The sequence below is a fragment of the Phoenix dactylifera genome, chromosome 7 (genome assembly GCF_051530095.1).
Source record: "Phoenix dactylifera cultivar Ajwa chromosome 7, Ajwa_hap1_PhDact_Kaust_v1.1, whole genome shotgun sequence".
In the NCBI taxonomy this organism is placed as follows: domain Eukaryota; kingdom Viridiplantae; phylum Streptophyta; class Magnoliopsida; order Arecales; family Arecaceae; genus Phoenix; species Phoenix dactylifera.
Window position 1 is genome coordinate 8,818,828 of NC_143196.1, and position 26,557 is coordinate 8,845,384.

General features: G+C 40.2%; 2 protein-coding genes across 2 annotated transcripts; one reads left to right on the plus strand and one right to left on the minus strand.

Moving 5' to 3' along the window:
* Window positions 1-1,767: 1,767 nt before the first annotated feature.
* On the plus strand, window positions 1,768-2,571 carry LOC103715925 (oleosin 18 kDa-like). The gene has a single exon (XM_008803724.4). It carries the CDS (start codon window positions 1,862-1,864, stop codon window positions 2,282-2,284), a length of 423 nt encoding a protein of 140 aa, XP_008801946.4. The 5' UTR covers window positions 1,768-1,861; the 3' UTR covers window positions 2,285-2,571.
* A 9,987-nt stretch (window positions 2,572-12,558) lies between these two features.
* Window positions 12,559-26,196, minus strand: LOC103715926 (uncharacterized). Its single transcript, XM_008803725.6, has 3 exons — window positions 25,744-26,196; window positions 15,299-15,577; window positions 12,559-13,846 (listed from the first exon to the last, which is right to left on the minus strand). Exons 1-3 carry the CDS (start codon window positions 25,984-25,986, stop codon window positions 12,749-12,751), a joined length of 1,620 nt encoding a protein of 539 aa, XP_008801947.1. The 5' UTR covers window positions 25,987-26,196; the 3' UTR covers window positions 12,559-12,748.
* Window positions 26,197-26,557: the final 361 nt, after the last annotated feature.

The window sequence follows — 26,557 nt, forward strand, 5'->3', positions numbered from 1 at the left end:
AGAATTACAGGTTGATGAACATGGTGGGCAATTGCATCCGCATTAGCAAAATGACCTTTAAAGAATAAGCTAAAGCGGTTTCTGTGTGTGCTTTAGCTCTTCCACAAGTGTTAGAAGTGCTTCTAGTTTGGAAGAAGGGACGTCCTTTAGATATGTAATAAAAGAGATCGAAGGAAATGGTTGGATTTTGTGGAATTTATTTGGAGTTGTGGATGGTGGGTGGGCTTTACCTTGTATTCTTTTGCTTCTATGGTTTCTCCTTCGGTTTACTGCTATGGTTATTGGTGGTTTCGGATAATGGGAGGGCAGCAATTACTTTCCATAGCCATAGATATTGATAAATTCTTTGTTGGCCTTCTCATGCTCATAACAACTTTATGTTTGATTGAACTATCCATTAACTATTGTAGTAATTTGTATATATTTTACTGCAAAATATGTTCACTGTTTCTCCAACCAGATAAGAGATCGGGCCTTGGGCCAATAATCCGCATTCTTCATTGAAATCTTGTCAACTTCTACAATTCAAGAGTGCAACGTAAGTCCAAATGTAAAAGATACTAATACCTGACTCCAACATTACATTAAGAAAGGAAAGTGATTCACACTCATTTTGATGGTAAAATTCCAAAGATGACCCGAACCGAACCCGACCCGGCCCAGACCCGAATTGGACCCGATCCGAACCCAAATTTTATGGTCAGGTCCGAGTTATACATAGATCCAACCTGACCCGAATAATCCGTTCAATCAAAATTGTAGCCGTGGACCCGACCCGACCCGATCTGTAATTGAGTCAGGTTTGGGTCTAAAATTAGGACCCGAACAAGAACTCGGGTCGGATCTGGGCCTCTCAAGATCGGACCTGACCCAACCCATTTGCACCCCTAGTTGGACAAGCAGTGAACCAATCGATGTGGCCTCTGCTGTTGCCTCTCTTGATTAGCCATCGCTAGTGGGATTGAGCATGGAAATGGCCAATCTTCTTGGAACAGTCGTAACAGAAAAGTGCATCGTTTCTTCATGCCTTGCTTTTATTAGATGAAATTCCTCTTAGATAATGTTAAATATTGAACTTGTTGTCAAGAAAATTTGAGTTGAGGTCAGTCATTTCTCGAGATCAATTGAGATCGGCCGATACCAAGATAAAGAGCAAATCGGACTTAAACTGAGGGTAGGCTTCAAAAAGTTGAAAAGCTGTCGAGCTTCTCTGAAATGCAAGTCCGACCTACAAAAATGTTCTCTTGTCAGAAGGTTTTTGGTAAAGACTCTCCGATGTTCAAGTCAGTGGAATTCTAGAGCAAAAGTAGAAGAATGAAAAAGAAATGATAGAGTAAAAGAGAGTTCCAAAGAATCTACTTGAGGGTCCCCCCAGTTCTCTCTATATATAGGATGGGATCAATGTTCGTTACCTTAATTACCAGAGGATGCAATAATCGTACGATAATGACTAGTCGTACGTTAATTGCATGGTAATGACTCATGTTGTGGCAATTATTATGCCGATCATGCATTTATGCCTGAGATGGCGTAAATGCTGCCAAAATCAACTCTGAACCGTGAAACCAAACGCCGAGAACATTGCCTTCATTCGTCTGGTGCAATTTAGGCCGAACCATCCCGAGGGTGCACATCCGCAAAACCCTAAGGTGGCAGTTTATAAGGTCATCCCAATCGCCGAGCTACATGTCCAAGACCTCTCTCTAACACGTGTCAGCCTCTTCACACGTGTCAGCCTCTTCTCTCCCTCTAATACCACCCCACACCCCTCTCTTCCTCTTCGGTCTCCATCTCTTCCAGCCCTTCCTCCTCTCATATCCATTCCGTTCTCTTCTCTCCTCCACAGCCTCCGTTGGCAGACATGGCCGAACGCCTCCCTGAAGGCCTAAGGGGCTTCCTCCCCGAGAAGGGCCCATCCAAGTCCCAGGTGCTTACCGTGGTCGCCGTCTTCCCCATCGGCGGACTCCTCCTCGTCCTCTCTGGCGTGACGCTAACCGCCAGCGTCGTTGGCCTCGCCATCACCACCCCGCTCTTTCTCCTTTTCAGCCCGGTGCTGGTCCCGGCGGCGATCGCCATCGGTCTGGCCGTGATCGGTTTTCTGGCATCCGGTGCCTTCGGGCTTACGGGTCTGTCGTCGCTCTCATGCTTCATGGAGGAGGCCCGGAGGCTCGTATCAAAGGCACCGAATCAGCTGGAGCAGGTGCGGCAGCGGACGGCAGAAGCGGTGGGGCATGTCGGGCAGCGGACCAAGGAAGCCACCCAGGGGATGCAGGGCAGGACATAAAAGAAGAAAAAAAAAATCTCCACTGCTCCTGTCTCATTTGGAGAGGAGAAATATATATGTTGAGTTGGTGTAGAGTGGTAGTACTTCTTGTTTAGTGTTGGGTTATGTGTCGGGTCTTGCTTCGTTGTAAGGGGTTTAATACGGTTTTCTTGTTCTCATAGCCTTATGCTTCGCTGTATGTATGAACAATAATTGTACTACTGTTAATAAGTGTTGAGGCATTCGTCTCTCTCTCTCGTATTAGTATGTTATTTGTGGTGGAAATAGTTCTTTGAACGCCTGCTAAATTTGGCTCCTTTGCCCGTCTGATGTTTGGTTAGGCTGGTTAATTATGATGGTGTTCAGTTTGTAGGTACCGAAAAATTAAATTGTTTTGGTGCGCGTTTGGTTCCGCATTTGCAGGTGCCAGGATCTTGAATGTTTCTACTGAGAGAGGTTGTAGATTATTACTAATGGTATTAGTGGTATTAGATGTAGTTCTAATCTTTCAGTAGCGCAGAGAGTGATAGTGACTAATGTGATGGATATTGTTGCCACTACAGAGGTTGGTGAGATGAGGCCAGCTTGCAAAAAATCAATTGAAAGGTTTTTGGTGGAGGACCCTACGATGTTTAAGGTAAAATATTAAAATAACAGTAGAAGGGAGAAAATATGTCGAGAGGAGTCGTTAAATGAGTTTAGGCAAGGATTCTCGAGTTACCCTTTTATATGGGGTATAATATGCAATTTTTTTACCTAATTTGGCATTATGTGCCTTAATTGTGGGATAATGGTTAGTTGTACGTTAACAATATGGTAACCATTTCATATGAGCAGCATGTTATGGTAATCGCATCGATCGTGGATCAACTGCAACTTTGGTTTAATTGTTAATTTTTATTACTTCGAGCAAAAGTAGCATCTCGATCTACGCCGAAGTCATTCATCTTGATTATGATCGAAGTTAAAGAGGTCGGTTTCAGCAAGATGTTTAATATTTTCTTCATCATTTGCCCTCTACTTTTGAGTCTGGAATTAATCTTAGTTTTGGCGATGAAAGTTGTATGGTCATCTTAACCAAGGATAAAACATCTAAAACAAAGCATTAATGCATCGATTGATCTTTTCGAAGCATCATCATGATGGGGCTATCCTGAAGCGTTATTAATGTGGCAATCCAGATAGATTGCTCATGCTGTATCCTGAGCTGACACATGATTGAATCAATTCGAAAAACTGAGCCATCACCTCAATCAAAGCTATTTGTGCCTCTATATAAGGCGATCCCCTTTCTTCCTTTCTCACTTCTTGCTTCTTTTGCAAATCTCTCTAACAGCTTGTGCTCTCCCTTGGTGCTTCTCTTACAGAGTTCTCCATCTTTGATACTCCTTCCAGCATCCTCTCCAGTTTCTCTCCAACGATCATCAGCGGATTTTTGCTTTTGGCTGCTCAGATTTTTTTCTTTCCTTTCTTTCTTTTTTCTCTTTCGTTTTTTTCATTTTCTTCACTATGAGCGAGGCTGAGATCGAGGTCTCAACAGGGAGTTGATCGTTCGACCATTCTCCTCAAGCTCGACATTCCTGACCTCTAAGTGTGGTTGGGCCCAAAATTCACTTGGCCTAGAATACGAAGAGTTGGTCCTCACCCGAGAGAAATTGGACATGCTCCAAGCTCAACACTTAGTCCCTCCTGAGTTTAAATTTGGGCTTGTTGGTCCCGAGAAACAAGTTACAAAACCTCCTCCTTCTCGGCTCGAGTCGTACAAGAAAACTCTCGGGGCTGGGCTTGGATTATCTCTACACCTTTTTATTTTCCAGCTGAAGAGGATTTATAGCCTTATTCCGCCCTAGCTAGTTCCAAACTCCCAGCGGATCATCATAGGTTTTCTTGTACTCTATCTTCTTCACAACATCTGAGCCTCAATTTCTCTTTTTTGGAGATGCTTCACTTTAAAGAGGCATCCTCGAAAAAGCAATTGGTGGTACTTTTCTCCTTGGAAAAGCTGCCAATTGATTTAAGGTTTCCCCTCTTCCATTCATGGATAGAAGGAGAGATTTTTTTTCATTTTCTCTGAGCAGCCATGGTAGTTTGAGACCCTATAGAAGATACCTCGAGGTCTTTGAACCGACCTCTAAGATTATCTAGTGACGACCAGGGATCCTTGAACACTTCTTAAATCGAAGATTCCTCTATTATAAGAATTGTTGTCTGAGGAGACACTGATCAGTGTCGGTTTGAGCCCGATCGACTCTTAGGGTAAACTTCTTTAGAATTCTTTATCTTCTCTCTTTATCATAAAACTTTATTTTCTTAGGGTAAACTCAAGCCTCGACTGCACAAACTTGTGCAATGATCTCTGATAGTCATCTTTTTGAGGGTAGAGAGGCCTTCTAGGCATCTGAGCAGCAAGTAGTGGAGTTATCGAACGAAGATTGCTCGGGCTGAAAAAGGAGGCCGCTAAAGCGAAAGAGATGGCTGGTAGGGCCGAGGAGAAGGTCGCTAAGGCAGTAGATGACTTCCTTTCTTCAGACAATTCAGGGTGGAATCCATTGAAAATGCCACCAATGCTTCCGCGAAAACCTTCGAAGACTGTCGAGCTCAAGTCCTTAAACTTTATCCAAAGATGGACTTCAACAGTCTTCACATTGACCTCGGCGATGAGAAGGATAATGAGGATGAGGATGAGGATGAGGATGATGATGGCGATGACGAGGAATGAATCCTTTTTTGTTTTGTTTTTACTCGGCCTTTCTGAGTTCATTGTATTTTGTTTTTTGCTCGGGTATTTTGAGGTCAATGTACAAACTCCTTCATGCAATGAAAATGGAATTTTTCTAAGTACTTGAGTTCGGTTTCAAATGCTTTGTAGTAATATAATTTATTTTCTATTTAAGTTCGATTCATTGCACCGAACTTGTTTCTATTGATGCCTCTTCTCAAGCTTAATTCCGATCAGAGGATCGATGAGGGTGCCAGCCGATCCTTGGTTATCCTCGTATGAGTTTCTGGAGTTCATCTCCAGATTTAACTCATGTTTTGGGTGAGCTTGGCTTATGGAGGTCTCCGATGTTTCCAAGGTGTCTCCTTAGGAGCAGTTGGTTTTTTCACTAGGCTCTCCTTGATCTCAGGGTCTCAAGTCGAGGCCCAAGCATTTTTGGGGTATCCCTAATTTTATTTGATCTAGATGAGTTACTCATAATCGTTTGACCTAAAATATAGATATATATTAAGGATTAACTTGGAATATAGTGAGCCTTACTGATAATATGCATGCAGATTCTCGGACTTTCGAGTCCGAAAAATTAAGGTACCATTGAGATACCCTAGATTGTATGTTCTTGGTCATATTGCTTCGGCTACTTGGTACGATCCTTCTCAATTAGAGGGCAATTTTTCGAGTTCTCCTAATTGTGACGCTTCGATTTTTCTTAATACAAGGTTTCCAGGTTGAACAAGCTTTCACTTGACTCTTGAGTTGTAGTACTGAACTATAGATCCGAGCTTGTTCTCTAGTCTCCTCTAGAAGATCAAGATTAGCCTGAAGCTAATCTAAATTTATATGGTCATTGAAGCTCTCCACCCAAAGTGATGGGAGTCCGATCTAGAGTGGGATCACAGTTTCTGCTCCAAAGGTAAGGTTGAAGGTCATCTCTCAAGTAGAAATTTGATAATTTGTTTGGTATGCCCGCAAGACACTATACATCTCATTGGCTCATAATTTTTTTGCTAAGTCCAATCTTGCTTTTACCCTCTGTAAAATTATTCAGTTGGTCACTTTGGCTTCTCCATTGGTTTGGGGTGCGCTACTGAAGTAAACCAGTGATCAATGTTGAGCTTACCACAAAATTTTTTGAACCGAGCATTGTCGAATTGATGCCTATTATCTGTGATGATTACTCGAGGAAGTCCGAATCTGCAAATTATAATCTTCTAAATAAAGTCTCTAGTTTTTATCTCGGTAATCCGAGCCACTAGTTTGGTTTCTACCCATTTAGTAAAGTAATCCATAGCTATAATGAGAAACTTACTTTGCCGGTTGCCACTAGAAGGGGTCAGAGAATGTCTATCCCCTATTGTGCGAATGGCCAAGGGGCACTGATCGGTGTTAACGGTACAACTAGTCGTCATTGAATGATGGCATGACATTGACATCAGTTGAATTTTTTTGATAAGATCGACTACGTCCCATTGTAAGGTCGGCCAGTAGTATCCTTGTTGTAAAATCTTGTAAGCCAAGGATTGGCCCACCAAATGATTGCTATAGATTTCTTCATGTACCTTCCAAAGCGCATATTCCGCCTCGGTTAGATGAAGGCACTTGAGGAGTGGCAATTGGAATATTCAGTATAACCTGTCATCAAAAGGATATAATGAGAAGCTTGGCGCTTCAATCAGCGAGCCCCAGCCCAATTTGCTAGCAATTTTTTATATTTCAAAAAATTGATGAAAGAATCTATCCATCTCAGCTCCACCATAGTGCTCATCATGAACTTGGGTTCTGTGATACTCAGCATCTTTAGAACTTCAAAATACATGGCTTTAGTCAGATCAGTTGACTCCGAGGTCGCTAGTTTTGACAGGGCCCTCGCATTTTTCATCCTTGGAATTTGATGTATATCGAAGCGATGTCCTTCACCATTTGCAAATATTTGATCATCGACGGTCCTCGAGCTTCAAACTATCCTCGTACTTAACTAACGACCAACTGTGAATCACTAAAGACCTTCAATTGTTGAACGCTGAGCTCCTTAGAAAACTTAAGCCTAGTAAACAAGTGCTTCATATTCAGCTTCATTATTTAAGGCTGAAAACTTGAATCGCAGTGCATATTGTATAATTACTTTGTCTGGCCTTGTAAGTATAAGATCACCACTGCTGCTCCCTGAGCTTGATAATCTTTCAACATGCAAAATTCAGGGTTTCCCGGTAATCTTACCTTTCTAGGGGAGCTAGGAATAATTTTCATCAAGAATAGTACATTCTACTAGAAAGTCAGCCAGCACATGTGTTTTGATTGCAGGCTAAGGTCGATACTCAAGGTCAAACTCTCCAAGCTCTACTTTGCCAACTAATCTGCATTTTTTGGCCTTTGCAAAATTTGTTTCACTGGTTGGTTGGTTAGCACTGCGATTGAATGGGCCTGAAAGTATGGTCAAAGCTTCATAGCTAAAAATGATAAGAGCATTAAATGTCTTTTCTAACTTGGAATACCTCATCTTAGCATCTCACAATATCTAACTTATATACTAAATCAGCTTCTAACATCTATCTTCTTCTCGTACCAATATTGAGCTTACAACAGAAGGATAAACAACTAAGTATAGATAAAGTGTTTCTCCGACTTGTATCTTTGTAAGGAGAGGTGGTGACCCAAATATTTTTTAAGTTAGTCGAAGGCCATCCGACACTCCGGTCCATTGAAAGTTGTTCGGTTGCTTTAGAGCTTTGAATAATGGGAGACAACATTCAGCCAATTTAGACACAATCTTTCAAGTATTGTAATCCGATCAGCCAGGTGTTGGACCTCTTTTACTGTCTTCAGTGGTTGCATCTCTTGTACTGCTCAGATTTTTTTCGTGTTTGCCTCGATGCCCCGTTGTGTTACCATGAACCCTAAAATTTTTCCAAGATGACACCAAAAGCACACTTGGCTAGATTGAACTTCATTCGAAACTATCTGTGGTTGCGAAAGCTTCCTCCAGGTTAGCTATGTGTTGCTCTGCTACTCAAATTTTCACGAGCAAGTCATCCATATAGACTTTCATATTCTGGCCAATCTATTCTTTAAAACTTTTGTTGACAAGCTATTGATAAGTTGCTTCTATATTCTTTTAACCAAAAGGCATTATCTTGTAGCAGTAGAGGCTCTTGACAGTAATGAAGGTTGTTTTCTCCTCATCCTTGGAGAATGCATCCATGAAGGTTAGGAGCTGATGTCCCGAGGTTGCATCCACGAGTTGATCAATCCTTGAGAGAAGAAAACTATCTTTGGGATAAACCTTATTCATGTCGGTCTAATCAATACAAACTCGCCATTTTTCATTAGCTTTCTTGACAAGTATAACATTGGCCAGCCGGTCAAGATAATTCATTCCACATACAAAGCCGGCTTCTAGAAGTCTGTCAACTTCTTGGTCTATGACTTGTTACCTTTCCATGGTAAAGCTCCTTTTTTCTTATCGCACAGGCTGGTATGCTTGGTTCATATTGAGCTTGTGAACGATCACTTTGGGGCTTCTTCCCAACATCAGTGGCTAACTAGGTGAAGACATCATCATTGGCATAGAAAAAGTTGATTAATTTTGCCCGATTCTCCTCATCTAGCTGCGAGCTAATCTGCACAGTTTAGTCAAGTTCTTCTTTCCTTAAGGGGACTTGCACCAATTCTTCGACTGGCTCATCTTGTCGCATTTTTAGTTCGTCCCTTATGTCTAACCCTTCAATTGGCAATGCCTCCATTGGTTTCTTTTCTTTAAGGACGGCCATGTAGCATTGATGAGCTAATATCTGATCACCTCGAATTTCTCCCACTCTATTTTTAGTGAAAAAACATACGAGCAGATGGTAAGTAGATACCACAGCTTGGAAAGCATTGAGGCCATGCCGATCGGCGAGGGGGAGGGAGGATCCGAACCACTAAAAAATCCAACCTCGCAGTACTTTTTCAAGGCTATTGTCTTGAGGTAACCGATAGATTAATCACAGCTTCCATGGGGATAGAGTCGCTTGAGAATCCGACCAGAGGTAAGTTGACTTTTTGCAATCGCCCAATAGATAACTTCATTCTTTAGAAGGTATCATAAAACAACACATCGGAAGAACATCCATTATTAACTAAAATTCTCTTTACATCATAATTGACGATTGTAAGAAAAATATCTATAGAATCATCTTGAGAAGTCAGCGCTCCTCCCAAGTCGGCATCAAAGAAAGAAATGACATTACCTGTGCACTATCTCTTTGGAGAAGCGCCTGCCTCCGGCTTGGCTTGGTCGCATGAGGTGTTCAACACCTCGTCTGCACCTCCGCAATTGTACTGATAACCACCGTTGTCGAGCGGTTATCGATCGGCTCCTCGAGTGGAGGTTGATCCGAGGCAGGCACTTCTCAATCGCGCTGATTATGTACATACCGATCCAACGATTCATGTTGGATGAGTGTTTCAATCTCATCCTTGAGCTAGATGCATTCTTCAATATATTGTCTGTGGCTACGATGGGATCGACAATACTTCTTTTTGTCTCTTTTATTCGTTGGTGTTTTCATTTTCCATGAAGGCCGTAAGGAGTCTCGACCCTCAATCTTCTTAAGAATTTATTTTCTCGAAGTATTAAGAGGGATATACCTCTCAAACTTCTAAGGAGAGCTCTCCGGTCGGCAAGAACCTCCTTCTTCACAGGGTGAGTTGCTCCTCGAAGCACCCCTCTCTTTTCGTATCCTTTTGCCTCCTCCACTAGGCCTAGCCTAGCCGACTCGCGATGAGAGGCCATAGCTTTCTCTGCATTGGCATGTTTTTCTGCCTATTCCAACATCTTGGCGAAATCCACAGGGAAGCATTTCCAATGGGAAGAGAAAGTGGGACGATCTTAACCCACCCTTCGTAGGTGACATCGTGATCGACTGATTCAGGTCGCGGACTTCCAACTCCGCCGCATTGAAATGGTTGATGAAATCTCTATGGGACTCTCCTTCCCTCTGCTTGACATCGAGCAATGTATCAGAGCCCCGACGCTATCTTCGACTGCTAACAAAATGTGTCGTAAAGAGATGTTCGAGTTGTTCGAAAGAGTGGATAGATTGGGGCTAAAGCCCTGAAAATCAAAATTGTGCTGCTTTGCAAAGAGCGGTAGGAAAAGCCTTGAAAAGCATAGCGTCAGTCACCCCATGCAACATGATAAGAGCTTTGAAACTTTCCAAATGGTCCAAAGGATCCAAGATGCCGTCGTATGGTCCCAGCTGTGGCATTTTGAACCGAGGTAGAATTGGTTCCTCCATGATCTGTCAAAAAAAAGGGTATCCGTAGAAAAATTGAAGTCATTATTTGGCCTTGAGGTCCGGTCTTTAATGCCTTAATCTGATGCCCCATCTCCTTAATCTTTCAATCGAGGTCAACTTCTCGATGTGACAATTGCTCTGTCCCACAAGAAGACGAACAACTCGAAGTAGAGTTCTTGTCAAAATAGGGGATTGGAGTGTGCTTTTTTCCATTCCGATTAGGACTTCTTTGTCGGTTGTGCCGACTATACCAAGATTGTTCAGGGCTCTGAGGACAGGAATGGAGACTTGACTGTCGCGCATGATGCGTCAGTGGTCGAGAGTGGTTACTTGGCTGGGCTAGTTCAGGTTGGGTCGGTGCCTGCTATGCTATTGTTTGCTGCAAGCCATAAACTATTGCTATCAAGTCTTGTGCTTACTGTACGAGCAGATTAAATTGCTCGAAATTCATAGGTGTTGCTGATTGTGGTGGCGGTGGTGCGTGCGTCGGGCTCTGCAAAGAAGCATGTGATGCAGGAGCCCATTGCTGCGAGGCATTGAATGCTCTACGAGTCCTTCGTGACTTTATGGTGATGAACTATTGTACTCCCTTCCTTGATATCAGTCTGCTGGGCCCTCCTTCTAATGCTAGTCTATTGCCACTAGATTCTGTAATGAGGTCAGTGAGAACTGAGGAGAATTAATATTAGGTGAAACCGAGGAGAACGGAAACCAGTTGTTGCCGAGGCCAACCTGCAAGAAGTCCACTGGCAGGAAGGTTTCCAGTGGGGGACCCTCTGATGCTTAAGTTAGAATACTAAATCAACAGTGGAAGGGAGAAAATATGTCGAGAGGAGTCTCTGAATGAGATTACTTGATGATCCCTAGGTTATCCCTTTATATAAGATAAAATATGCATTTGTTATATGATTTAGCGCTATGTGCCTTAACTGTATGGTAACAGTCAGTTGTACATTAACAACGTAGTTACTGTCCCTCACGAGCAGCACACGGTGATAATCATGTCGATCGTGCATTAACTAGCTTTGGTTTAACTATTAATCTTTATTACTTTGAGAAAAATGGCACCTCGGTTTACATCGAAGTCATTCACCTCGGTTATGACCGAAGTCAAAGAGATCAGTTTCAGTCGATGTCAAAATGTCCACTATTCTCTACATTAGGTATAAACTAGGTTTGGATGGAAAGGAGATTTTTTTTTAGTAAATTCAGATTTATTATATTATTCTAGTATAAGTATACCAATGATAATTAGAAAACAAAATATACAAAAAATAAAAAAAAATATATTTGTAATAGCAGTCCACAATATAGTGACCGGCAGATTGATGGAAATATAGGCTCATCCCATCATCTGTTATATGCTTTGTTGGATATGAACTTGTGTTTATCCAATTTTCAAAGCTCATACAATTATCTTGGATTGGATGGTGGCTTTGCCGCTACCATTTTAGGACGACCAGATTGGATTATGCCAAGGAACGCCCCTAACTGTGATTATTTCAGTGGTAACCCTATTTGACAAGGGATGTTTGGAAAGGTTACATGTTTTAACATTATAGTTTACACATATTAGGATTTTACAACATGAGAATGAAATAAACAAAATTATATAAAATAAATATTTTCTATACAGTGCAAGCATTAACGGTACGTATGACACTCCTACCTCGACAGACTGAAGGGCAAGATGGAAGTCTTGAACTTACCAACAATATCCTTTGAATTATTAAAATTTTTTATTGAATTGTTCTCTTTAGCTCACAGATTCTCCAAATCATTCTCAAGTTGTTAAGTTTAAAAATAAACGTTCAACTATTAATGAATTATTTACGGCTGCTCCATAGATAAGGGAACAGGTTAGTAGTGATCTACTTGTTTTTGTTATTGTTTATCATTTACATCTCTTCTGTGATTGTTTTTATATGAATAGATATACAAATAGATATATAGACATTTAAAATATTTTAGACTATCAACTTCAAAAAAAACTAATGCCTCTTCAATTATCCTAAATTATGAGATTTATCATATGGTATGGCAAGAATTGGAGCTCTAAGGAATGAGAACCTTAAAAATTATAGAAGATTGCCGAACTATTGTAACAACATAGTAATAAAAATTAAATATTTAAACACAACACAACAAAATACGAAAGGAAATGTGTGTTTATATATATGCATATACAAATAAAATTAGATATTTAAACACAACATACAAAAAAGTATGTGGCAGAAATAAATAGTCAGTAAGAGTATGTGGCATATGGGAGAGGGCCATAAATCAGAAAAAGATAGGAGTGAATCGAACAATAAAAATTGTTTCAGTTAAACGACAGGTACTTTTAAACATCAAAACCTTGCATACACTCCAATAGCACGTGGAATCTAGATTCCCCACAGCAAGACACTCCACTAATACTCAAACTGAGACGGTTCATATACAGTATGACAATTATTATTTACAAAGAAATAACATAAATAATCACAGTCACCGTCCGAACCAACCTTTCTGTGGCTGGATCTCACCATCATTCATAAGCTTATCAAGCACAACATTTAGATCCACTGACTGTCCATTCTCTGTAAGTCGTCGCACGGCTGCTCTAACCTGATCTCTGGAGAACCCCATTGTCGCAACCTTGTCGACAACATCATCAATTGGCATTCTATTCCCAGGGGTCCCACCAGAACTTGATTCAGCTGGCAGTGCTTGAGGCAATACTTTAGCAGTTGGGAGGCGCTGGTAGTTGCTTCCATCTGATGAGGGAGCAGAAGATGAAAAGGGAGATGGCTTTGTTGTAGTGCTACTATAGCAGGATGGTGATCCACTGTAAGAATATGGTTCAGAGAAACCAGGACCACTTGCCGCACCATAGCCGGCAGAATAGGGTATATGCATCGGGCTCGACCTGCTTGCTGGGGGTTCATACATGCTAGTGTTCGGTCCATAAAGTTGTTGAGTAGGAGGGGGCCTGGTCGGTGGCTGAGCCAGAGGGGCAGGTTGGCGGATGCTATGAGGGTAGCTTTGAGATTGTGGCATATATGGTGATGACTCCTCCGGGGGATGAGCCAATGGAGGTTGAAGCAGTGGAGGATTTGGAGCTTGGGGTGGCTGGATTGGTTGCAAGTAAGGCTGCTGTAGCTGAGGTGCTGGTTGGTACTGTTGTGGTGGTGGCGGCTGTGGTTGCTGCACAGGCATCTGGTACTGTTGATGTGTACTCTCTGTTGACTGAACTGGTGCGGGCAAGCAGGGTTCTTGAGCTAGAGACTGTATAGCGGGCATCTGGGGCTGAGGCAATTGTGAAGGATAAAGAACAACAGGAGATGGATTTTGTTGTTGTGGAGGTGGAGGAGCATGAGGAACAAGGGAAGAAGGATGTGGAGATGGTTGAGGTGGAGCAGCTGGGGCTTGAAGTGGTTGTTGGACAGGCTGTGGCGGTGAAGCTACTTGTTGCCAAGAGTCTGGTTGTCCGGTGCTAGCTTTTTCAGGCCCCTGTTCACTCTTGGAAGCTTGTAACTTGGCAAGTTGTAGCTGAGCCTCTGCAATATCTTGTTTATCACGCAAAACCTGCACACCAGTTTGGACCTGCAAGGAATAAATTCCAAATTTGCATCAAATATGATTCAGATGCAAGCTTTCAAATTCCCATGCATTGAATTAGAAAGAAAATGGAGAGGGAACAAGCATGGTGACTTACATAACAAATCTTATATACGGTAGCACATCACATCTCAAAAAAAAAAAACAAAAAAGGGATTGGCACATCTTGATCTGTGACTGCCTTTCAGATTACCTTTTTTGCCCCATAAAAATCAAGATGAATGGCGTGGCTGAGATTACCTTTTTTGCCCCATGACTTGTTAGCTACGATGTTTGTTGTCGTAATGGTTAACAATTTACCAACAAATATCCAATTCAACTATATAACAACAATGCATATAGCAGTCAAAGCATTTATATATTTGAACCAATCAAGATATTCTTGCACACTTCATAGGTTACCTTTTCCTGCCAAACTAGTCTTTATCTGGGAGACTCACTGAAATGCTTAAAAAAATGTTGTAGTCCTGCTTTTACCTTGCACCAGAATAGATAATCTTACTATATTTCACGGGAGAGCCTTTTGACTGCACTCTCCCTTTGTGATTGGAATTTTTCTTTGTAGCCAGAATTTTCTTTTATTGTAAGTCCTAACAGCCCAATGGTACTACAAGTCTACAACAGAGATCTCTTTTTAAAGAAAAGGCTGCCTTTTCCTTTGCAATCAGAAAGAAAGAGACAGAGAGACAAATATGGGAATCTAAGCAAGGGAACAAACAGTTTAGGGGCCCCAAAAAAAATGAGAGAGAAAGAAATGAATGGTGGTCATATGCTGTCATATGCTGACTTAATTATCCCTGTATTATTTTTTCGCTTCGCAAGTCATGTGAATTGCATGTGCCAAATACTAGCATAAATGTAAGCAGCTGAAATAATTATGCAGCCCAAGCACAGATGCAGCAGTGACAGACCTGTACAAGATAGGTAGAAGTAGGATTCTCAAGCATGGATGGAGGGAGGCTTTGCATCATTAAGCAGAACTGTTTTTTTTTTTCATGTTTTTTAATAGAACTAGGATAAGAGAAATACTGACCAAAATCAGGGTGAAGGCGGGATTTAACCAAGGTCACTGGTATCCAACACCAAGTGACTTTACCAACTCGACCAGTTGGCACCCTCTAAGATTAAGCTAAAAAGCTGGTCATGTAACTTCAAGGCCTTCAAGAAATGGAGAGAACAAAGCAATGAAGTTTTCATGCTAAAAGTCCTTTAAATGGACTTCTAAACCAAGAAAATCCAGAAGGCAAGCAAATAATGAAGGTTTGTCTGCAAATACAACTCTTTATCCAAACAAATGAAGTAATCCTAACTGCTAACTTTTGTAACTAGGAAAATAATAAACACCCAAGCAACAGTAGTAGCACAAGGTGCCCAAGCCAAACCACAGTGAAAACCAAGCACTGCTAGTTTTTAAGCAAAAGGCTATAGAATGCATACCTCTCTTAAAATATTCTCCAGTTGTCTCAACTTCCCATCAGTGCTTCCATGATTATTCCCAACAGAAACCTTCAATTCATCTACACTGCTTTCAAGGTAACGAGTTCTACTTTCCAGCTGTGACAACCTTGAACTTACACCTTCCAAAGCATGTAGCAGATTATCAGCATATTTCTTCACTGTACGATCAATCTCAGCCACTGCAGCCACATCATATGCATCTCTTTCTTTATCATGACTGACTTTCGCTATTTCATGGGGTTCCACAATACCAGAATACTGCACGAATGACAACATAGAGATGTAAGCGGATATTCTATAGATGAAGCAAAAAACAAGACTGAAATATAGATACCTACCATACCATGTAATAACGGAATTGCCATTATAGCAAGGTCGGAGGAACCGGTACAGGGCACCATACAGGTTTTCCAGCGGGATAACACGGTACAGGCCATGTCGGACCTGTACCGAGAGAGGTCATGACACTGCGGGAAAGAAGAAAAGAGAAAGAGAGAGCGAGGGGGGGAGGGAGGGCTAGAGGAGGGTGGCGGACGTTGGCGAAGGGCCGGCGGACTCCGCCAGCCCCCCGCAGCCTCCGCCGGCCCTTTGCCGGCGTCTGCCACCCTTCTCGACTCTCCCTGCCCCACTCGCTCTCTCTTTTCTTCTCCTTCTATGGCTCCAGCAACAGGTCTCGTTTTCATTGTCGGAACCGTACCGGTGAGCCACCGATATGGCTCGGATCGGACAGAACCACCCGGTTCGGGATGGATCCGCCGACCTTGCATCATAGATCTAAAAAATTGCTCACATAAAACAGCACGCCAAATTATGTTATTTGGCTAAGTTAGCATATGTCTTATCGTCTTCTCATATACAAAAGCATCCATCCACAAGCATTTGAATAAGGATAACATGATCATATGCTGCCTGCATCATATGCCCTTGCATCACCAGCTATTTAGTTATTTTTGTTGCAAAACTATTGTTAGGCCAGGATTATCACTTTAGAACTACATCACCAAAAGCATGCATTAAATACTACCACAGTTACAGAATTGCTGGGTAATATTAAAAGCAGGAATTGAGCTACTATGTCTTATCAGTCTGTTCTTTACTGGCCAAATAGAGGCATGATACGGTGGTCTGTGCCCCCATATTGTGAATGCTGGATGTGCCTATTAGCAAAGCTTGATACTAATATTTATTTAATGGTCTGTTGGCAAGTGAATTGCCCAATAAAGTACAGTACCAACCGTGCCAACCGGTGAAGAATAGGATGATAACAGGCTCAAGTCATGTCATCCTTCAACTAGGCTTTTTCAGCAAAAAAGAAACAAAGCATCAGGCCAAGTTCAGGACCATCGCAAGGCTGAAACTTAATAACATATAAAACTACTGAAAGCTTGAAACATCCATTAGTTTATCATGGGTTCTCAAGATTAACCTTGAACTTAATACACATTCTAACCCTAACTTTTCACATATTTCTCCCAATTGTACACTCTCCTGCCCTTTCCACTGCCACCTCCACCTCACCTTCCAATAACTCACTATGCCCAATGGTACCCAACTACCACCTTTCCTCCTCCATTTTCTAGTTCATCTCTCTTCCACCACCTTCTCCTCGAATACCCCATGCCATATCTCTTCAGCCATCTCCTCTCCCTCCTATACCCCTTGCCTTTTTCTCTTTTAGCCATCTCCTCTCCCTCTTTTTGTCCAGAGGTCTACCCACCTCCACTACTGCCCCACTTTAATTACTACTTGTTCAGCACTAGATTAACCATCACTAGGCAATGTGTAGAACATCCCAACACCCCCCCCCCCACACACACACACACATTCCCGCACCCATAACACACACACACACAAGCAAGAAAAAAAAAGAAACTACAAAATGGTCTGTGGTGCCTAGGCCTTCTTAACTAGGACAGCTGAGGCTTGGCTTGTCATGTTGTGCTACTTCAAGCCAGATCCATGCTCCCTCACTTATGTTAGGCCAGGCCTAAGAACAAGGCCACCCAGTGCATTATCAGCCCTACTGACTACTCTCAGTATAAAATGTCACACTTAGATTCTTGAGTTCCAACATGTGTACATGAGTATATTTTGACTCTCCACAAGTGCACAATGGATTAGGTGTTGTTCTGAATACTATCTGAAACACATTTTGGAGGGTAACGGATGGTTGACATGTGGAAGAAACATATGATCTTATAAACCATAATTTTATCATTGCTAGCTTTATAAACAGGAAGGCAGTTAATTAGGTCGTAACTTTCAGTATTATTTCAGTTTAGAGGGGTGCACACCAGCAAAGGCATCTGAAAAAGATTTTTGGATGGATATCTCAGCTTCATCTAGGTTAGCTTCTGAAGAAACAAAAACTTATGTCACTGGTTATTCCTCAGCATTCATTATTCAATCTTGGAAACAAGTTTCATTTTTCTGATTAATAATCTGGATCTTGACATGTTAATCCCCTTTCCAGCCCAATCCCAAAATGGTCCTGTACTTTTCTAAAAAGACATGTAGCACTTGATTTTTGTTATTCAGACAAAATAGTCCCTCTTGTTCAACTAATGACTGATCTGGATGGTTGCCAATCAACTGAATCAGTTATTAGTTAAATAACATGATATGGTTCCTATTCTGAATAGGAAACCCATACCACTAGTGATATGGTTCCTATTCTTTCCAACTTGTTATTCTACGGCTGATAGAAATCAGGCTCCAATCATATTGGTATCAGAGCATCATTCCTGTGCATGGCCCTAACATGAAAAGAGAGAAGCTTGGCATCACTGATCTCAAGTTCTACATTATGGCTTTACGGGATTTGTCTCAACTTGATAATCAGCTTGGGGCGCAAATTGTTTCAACTCACTGGCAGATTGCAAAGTTGAAAGAAGTTGTCACTAGGTCAATTGGAGACCTCGCTCAACAAATTGCAGCCATCAACGGCACCACAAATAACAGCCAAATTGATCTATTATTGGGATCAGTTAACAATAAAAATCATTGATTAGCATGATCATGATGGTGGCAATGATCATGACGCTCATCTAATTAACTACAATGAACAAGGAGTTGGATTTCATGGAGATCAATATTATCCTTGCATGACAATGGAATTTCCATGATGGAAGGGCGGTGATCCAACTCATTGAATTTCGTAAGCCAAGAAATTTGTTCACTTCCATCATACTCCAGCAGAATCCAAAGTTGAGAATGCCTTAATCAGCCTCGAAGAGATGCCAGCCAAAGGTATGATTGGTTTGAGTCATGCAATTGAGTATCCACTTGGGAGGAATTTGTTGATGGCCTTCTAGTGTGCTTTGGTCCAAGTGAATACAAGAACATCAAAGGTGAGCTTGGAAAACATCAACAAACTATCGTGCTAGAGTATCAAAGTTGATTAAAGTGTCTCTCTAATTGTTCACATGATAGGTCTAATCAACAACTTCTAGGGACAGTGGGGATTTACTAGCAGTGGCATGGGTTTCCAATTTAGCATAGGAACCATATCACAACAGGGGCTATTTTGTCCAAATCACCATCAAGTGCTCCATGTCTGTTTTTCAAAAAAATAAAAAAAAAAAGCACACTATCTGGAATTGAAATCGAAATAAGAGACTAACATGTCAAAATCCTTTCAAAAGTTTGTTTACCATCACAAAACCATTATAAGCCAACATTATTTGTTTAATTGCTCCACGTGAATAAGACTGCAATCATCAATTAATGTAATGGTGTCATCAGATTTTCAATAACCTCATAAAAGGCAAGATGAGATTTATGAACTTCACTTTACACATATAGCTACGGTCATGTTGCTGGAGTAATTAATGCACCACCACATGATCTAGACATTTCTATACTCAAGAGACTTGAGTAGTGATCTTAACATTTTACCCCAAAATCAGACCTACAGAATCAGCAAAACAAGGTCAACCATCATATAGTGCTGTTTTGATGCCTGCGCTTTCTGATTTCTTTTTTAAATTGAGAAGAACAAGGTGAACCACCCATCATAAGGCGCTGTTTGGAGATCCACTCTAACTCTTTTCTTTTCCTCATTTTCTTCCTCTTTTTGTGCCAGTCTTTATCAACCAATGCAGTTTCATGAATGATGACCTCATATCAGAGGAGATCCATAACCACTTCATATATCTAATGTAATGATAAATAGATTGAACTTAGAGCTATGGAAGTATGGAAAGTAATAGCATCACGAAAAAAAATTTATTAGATCGACATCTAATGCCACAACCAACTCCAACTCTTTATACTGCCCATATGATAAATTCCTTGCACTCCAAATGTTATGTTGATTTCATATATAGGCCTCTTGCAAAGGGTTAGCACAAATTTATTGTTTTCACTATGCACACGAATTACCTAGGAACAGATATCAATGAATCTTGACCTATCAATAACAATCTCAATAGAAAAAATCATTGCTATTATACATTGTTGGGAAAAGACTTCAATCCGAATTTTATTCCATTTATGGTGACTTTGAAGCTTTTACACATCAATCAACATATTTGCTTCATCCTCACATATTGATCACTGAATGCTAAAAAGAACAAATAACTACCATCCTTAAATACAAGATCTTAACTCATGCAATGATCCATGCAACCTATTGAATTCTATAAAAGATGACACACCAGAATCAAATTGCATAAGACCAATAAGAATTAAACGGTAACTAATAAAATATCAAAAATGATATGGGACGAGAAATAATGAACATGCATCCATAGACAAGACACGTATTTAAAAACTAAGGGCCCAGAACATGCCCAACATCACCACTATTGTTATATATTCATTCTGTTTTGACAGCTTTGCAGAACATTGGAAGATCTTGTACATTTTTGAACTAATGGCCTTATACAAGTTTTGCATATGCAAAAACTCGTAAATATACAAGAGTTAATCCTAACAAAAGGAGTCCAAAAAAGAAAGCCTCATGGCTGCATTTTTTTCTTGAAATTTTCACATTAAAGGAAAACAGGAAGATCAAATTAATTGCTAACAAAAAAACACATTAGTTGAAAAGTAGGGAAGAATGTGAAACTACTCTATACAATGTATAATGAAATTAGTATATTGGTACACAAATAGTTAGCTCATATTCATCACAATGCAAGTGCAGCAAAGTAATTGGATCAGATTCCAACTAGACTGCGGGTGATTCAGATCCAATTCGTCAAGAACATTGCCTGATCAAACCTGATTTAACAATTTGGCAAGCCAGTAAGGTGACTATGTAAGTTTGTTTCAACTAAGGGTCTCATATCAAATGCAGCAACATGAACAGGTCTCATAAGCATGCGAAAGGTTGAAATGAGTGGATGATCAAGGGCCTGGGCAGAAGGAAGACTGGTGCACAGGTTAAAGTTATATTTTTTCTGAGGTTAGGAATATGTGCCAAGAAGGTGGGAGTAGGACTTGGGAGACCAATAAGCTGGGGAAGAATAAAAGAGAAAAGTAGCGGTAGATGTATATCATATCTTATACATAACATATAATTACTATGAAACACATATGTTTACAGCATTTGAATTGGATGGTTACCATATTGGATCAACCCTCTCCCATATTAATACACAGTTAATAAGATATTGATCTGTATTGGGTTATGAGATATGAGTAATAGGACACAATTTAAAGCACATAGAGGTCATAATGCAGATAAATAAAGAATGTTTCATATACCAAACTTGAGATTGTAAGATTTTGAGGGGTGTTGTACCTTGAACAAGAAAAGGAAACTTCTCTAGTTAATGCATAATTAACATTCAATGAACCAGAAGTGGGATACGAAGAAAACATACCTATACTCGAATTCATAGATTAATCAATATAGAGATGAGACTTTAATGCTTCCATCAGCCATGGTAACATGGCGGGCTCTTTCCATCGCAAACTATGTCACCATTAGAGAATGCAGATCCATTATACAGCTGCATACCTGGAGTCTGTCCTTGTTTACAATACAATATTTCAAAATGTGATCTATACAGCTGCATACCTGTGTGCCATCACCCAACTGCCCTGCACAGGATCTAAGCCTCCCTTGTATGTAAAGTAGCAGCATAGGTGTCAGCCAAGTGGCCCGCATGAGCCCCACCCCTGGATATGCGGCCCTCCACCTCTTTTACAGCTTCCTTTATTCTTTTCTATATTTTTACCAAGTTATTTCTAAATTTTCTAATCTTTTATCTATTATGACGAATTTATTGGCTCTTAATTTTCTTTTAAATATGAACTGCATAGCTGCCCACGTAAGTGGTTGTCCGCCAGTTAGGCTCGATGTGAGACCTTGATTTTTGGCATACAGCCAACCACTTTTTCAAACTTTGAACAAATGACAAATGACATGCACGGTAACAAGCAGGGAACAGGGAACCATAGTCACCCATTGGCTCAACATTCCACATGATTATGTGCAGATGGAGAGAGAAACCACCATGTCAAACATATATACATAATACACATGCAATAGTTTCATGATACCTTCACAATTTTTACAAGAACAACTTGTTAGAAATTCTTTGAAAAGGCGTTGACCAATTATAATATGCATCATCTGGCATTGCGATTTGCAGCAAAGTAAGACACAAATCTTAGGTGATGATGAACAAAAATATCCAAATCATTAACCATATATTGAAGAGAAGACATATACAAATAGGTCTCTCAATTGAAACAATGAGGAACATGTTGGCAATTTTTTAGAGCAGCAAACTCCCCCACATCACAAAGTGGAAACTCTCACATAGGAACCAATGGTGCCCAATTTTGGCCCTTACTATTCTCCTAATCAGGAGAATTCTCCAAAGATTTGATCCAAAAGCAAAACTATCATGTCCATAGTTATCCTTCACGCTACTAGGATTAGGCACATGTAATGCATGTGGGAGAGAGGATGGATAGCAGTCGTACGATGCAGGTACGAGGGACGGGAAACTATAATGGTTCTTGTTAGGGATGCACATCTTTCTCTATTTAATATACAAAATAAATGCCTTAAATTTTAAAGAGAAATAAAATCTGACAAGAACTGAATCTGATGAGTGGTGAGTACATAGAAAAGATAAAGATTTAGTTAGCTCCTCTTCTTTCAAAAAATCTAATTCCATAAATTCTCCATTTAACTTGATCAGTTAGACACTTTGGGATATTCACGTATCTGTATCTAATAGGCCACAGAGCAAACGGGGATTGGGAATATGAACGCATGCAAGGAAAAAAAAACAAAAATATGGAATGGGATCGGGTTTCTATTCTCCCATCCTCGTTGGGGTCTTCTTTTTCTTTTAAAAGTTTTAACAACTTCAGATAACCTCACTTTCTTTTTTTTTCTCCTCCTATATGAGTTCATTGCACATCAGATGGACATTCAAGTGTTTGCATTATATACTAGTACAGACATCTAATCAATCCTCACCTATATTAGCAAAATAATGCAGCCTTCCAGTTAAATCTGTATTAAAGATGGTTTGGAGGCCCTAAAAAAGGAATTTTGGGCGTTTAAAGAGAATTTGTGGGCACTGTACATAAACTCCACTGAGAAGTCCTCATTAGGAGCTGGCAGATCTGGATTTGGTTTTCTAAGCATCTAGATTTCATTTTCTAAGCATACAGTAGCACAATAAAAACAAAGGGAAGGACCTCACTGCTGTTTTGAGCCAAGAGTTTAAGATCTAATTAATTAGTTAACGTCAAACAGCACTTATGAAGTAGACTTCCAGCATATTAAAGCATGTAAACAGTGAAAGGAACAAAAAGTGGGAAGAATAGTAAGGAAGAGGAAATTAAACGCAAGTACAAAGAGGACTTAAACTCCAAAAGGAAAAAGAGATTGAGATAGAGGAGAAGAAAGTAGAAGAATTCTGACTGGAATCCACTACTAGAGTCAAAAAAACACTAACTCAAATTTCATCAGTTCTCCATAGCACTTATTTCCCTAATACATGCTTTTACATAGATACTAGATGACTCTTCATATCCCTGCACACTAATGCATCATGACTTCCTAAAGACAGGGTCACAGAGAATAAGTACTTCTGTTAACTCTAAAAAGATTCGTGCATAAAGCATAACTATCGAAGCCTAAAAATTTGAAAACTACATTCATGAGCCAAAACAAGTATTTAAAGCTTAACCACAAATTATTGACTACCTAATAAACCTCTTGACTTAGACTAAGATATGAAGTAGGTATATAGGCTCCCCAAAATGGGTTGATCAGAAAAAGATTAATTCTTTGATCTTGGATTATTGAAGAGGAGAAGTGGAGAATATATAATACCTAAGATGCAAAGGGATAAGATAGAGAGTCATTTTGTTTTTTCTAAATTCCAAGAACTAATTACATAAATTGAAATCCTTTATTTAAACAAAAGGAAGACTTTGACTAGACATTAGTCCCTAAGTACCCCTTATAAGTGGCAGGCCCCACCATGAGAAAGAAAAGGATAAAGGATGCATTCTCATTGGGGCATACAGATGCCCAATACAAAAGAAAAGGCAGCAAGCATCCCTTCTCTTCTACTCCTCTCTTTTGTTCATAGGCAGCCCACCTAAGGAGACATACAACCCAAATCTAAGGGCTCAGATGGCTTACTTTATTAGGCTATGCCACATAAATTGCTTACCTAACCATCCAAACGGATCTGACATGTTTTAAGCTCAGATCATGACTCGTAATGACTTACTAAGCCTGAATATATATATATATATATATATATATATATATATATATATATATATATATATATATAAGAATTAAGCAAACTACAAACAAAATACGTAAGATGTTGACAATCCCAACCCTTCAATGCATCACAAGATAATCTCCAACTCCACTCCAATAGTATTTTCTCCCCCAAAATCATTATACTGCAAACAATCAACACTGCAGAACACTGTAGGCATCTTTTATTCAAGTCTTAATGCAGGTTAGATAGCATTTATTCTAATATTTTCATTGCTAAGGGGCTCACTGATGCAATCACTATTGAAGAAAGGGTTTTATGGTCTAAGGGAGGACATAACAGATAGAAAAACCAGCCTAGAAGGCTTCCTGATTGTTCATCCGAGCAAAGGAGGGCTGAGATTGCATGATCATCGATTTATGAAGGTGTACTTGGGCAATATATATCGAATTAGTGCTTTAGAGGAGCAAACAAAAGCCTGATTGAATGGTTCGGATTTTAATTGGTGTCTAATTGAGTTTAGGGGTAATTCAGGAAGATCTTCTAAAATGAGGAAAAAGGGTCATTGTTCACACTACAGTACCATGAACATTGATACCCAACTAAAGCCATTGTACCAAAATCCTAGGAGTCTAAGACTCCAAAATAGGAAGGAATAGTAGTCGTTTGGATTTATAAGGGGACTGCCCTAGTTGTCCAAAACATTGTACTAAGATATCATTGAGTATTAAGAGAAGGCCCAGTACGGCTTTCCTCCTTTATTTTTTTCTTCTCTTATTGTCCCTTATTTCTTAACTTTCTACTAGGTTCTCCTTTCTTACATATTCGGCTACTCTTCTTCTTCTTTGCTGGATAAATGCATCATAAATTAATTTCTGCACATTATTAGAATCTGCTCTAGTAGATTACTGCTGTTATTTTTTTCTTGACTGCTAGATTACCAAATAATTGAATCCAATTTCTTCTGTAACCAAAGCTTGATCCAAACCGGGCGCTTACTTTTCACTTCTTCTAATCTAATTGAACCTGTCTTACAATTAAGTTCACCTAGGTTGACATTCTCTTGCAAATATTTTGAAACCTCCCAGAAAATCTAGGGATAATGTACGAACTTCCCCTTCCCACTTAAATTAAGGATCCAATTTAAGTTGCCCTATTTCCCTGTTTCCCTGTCCATGACAGGGAGCACCTAAAACTTTCCACATCTTTCCTTTTGTCCTACAATTGTTCATTCACAGCCCTAACCCTAATGTCCTACATCAGATTTGTTACACAGAGCATTAAAAGATCCTATTCTTTATTTGGTTTTCCCTTGGTATTTCTTCTTTCTTCCGCCATGATCATTAAAAGGCACCAAGCAATCCATCTAGAATGACCACAATTACCTGGATCAGGACAAAAAACCGGATCCCAAGGAGAGACAGAAATTCATAGCAGACACGAGCCTAAAAATGCACGAAATATGTAACATATTCACGAAAATACATATGAAAATTAGATCTTGAAGTCTAAAGATATAACAATATATAAAGATTCACAGAAAAACGTAGAAAAAATAGAATTTTTTTAAAAGACCTAAAAAGGTGGGGACAGATTCATCATCAAATTCTTAAAAAAATCATTAAATACTGCAAAGAACGCAGTCGTATATATGCCCAAACAATATTAATCATTTGACAGACGTACAAACTAGATAAAGGACCATACTCTGAGACTGGATGAACCGATCTTCTTGGAATCGGCGGCATCAAGACCCGCATTCATGGGCGGCCACGAGCCAACGGTGCGGATGGGCTGGAATTCGTAACTCGGGAGGATCTCCTCCTTCTTAATCACGCCTCCATTGTTCCGGGGCTCTTCTTGGGGATCCATCAGATCGAAGAGGTCGCCGCCCTGCGATTTTTCCGACATCCCCGTGACCTGTTTGTCCATGAAATGTGACGAATTCATCGAATCCCGGAAAAAAATCGACCCACGAGTCCAAGAAATGCGCTCCAAATCGATCTCGTTCGGATGTTAAAGAGGGAGGAGGAAGAGAATTCTAGATGGACATTACATGGGAGCAACTCCTGCCAATTTATATATCATCCCCTTGTACGGATTCGTCATTTGCGCAGGAGTGCTCGGTTGATACGTAAGCTCCGGTTCGTAGACGCTACGGGTGCGACCAATTAAATCCGATCCGGCTCATTTTAAGGATCCGTGGGCCAGATTAGATTCTAAAATTGGACCATTCTGCTTTTGAGGCTTGGTTTGTATTTTCTTAATTCCGGCCCAACTTGCTCCGACCCAATTTATTTAACATTTAGATAATTTTAGATTTTCAATTCTACGACTCATTCCGAACCGATCCGATCTAAATTTATAAAACTATTTAAGCCTGCGGGCAAATAGGTCAGCTGAAGCTGGGCACTTAAAGTCCGGCCCAAAGTTATGTGACTCGTTAAGAATCCAACGGGTCCTCATCGCCCCATAGGTAGGCCCTTACACCATCGGCCATTTCAAATTTCTACTAAATTTT

Excerpts from the sequence above, each read along its gene's own strand:
- LOC103715926 (XM_008803725.6), bottom strand. The coding sequence starts at position 25,986 with ATGAATTCGTCACATTTCATGGACAAACAGGTCACGGGGATGTCGGAA. Across the intron at positions 15,578-25,743 it reads TCGGTTCATCCAGTCTCAGA|TATTCTGGTATTGTGGAACC; the intron begins GTATGGTCCTTT and ends TCATTCGTGCAG. Across the intron at positions 13,847-15,298 it reads TGGAGAATATTTTAAGAGAG|GTCCAAACTGGTGTGCAGGT; the intron begins GTATGCATTCTA and ends TATTCCTTGCAG.
- LOC103715925 (XM_008803724.4), top strand. The coding sequence starts at position 1,862 with ATGGCCGAACGCCTCCCTGAAGGCCTAAGGGGCTTCCTCCCCGAGAAG.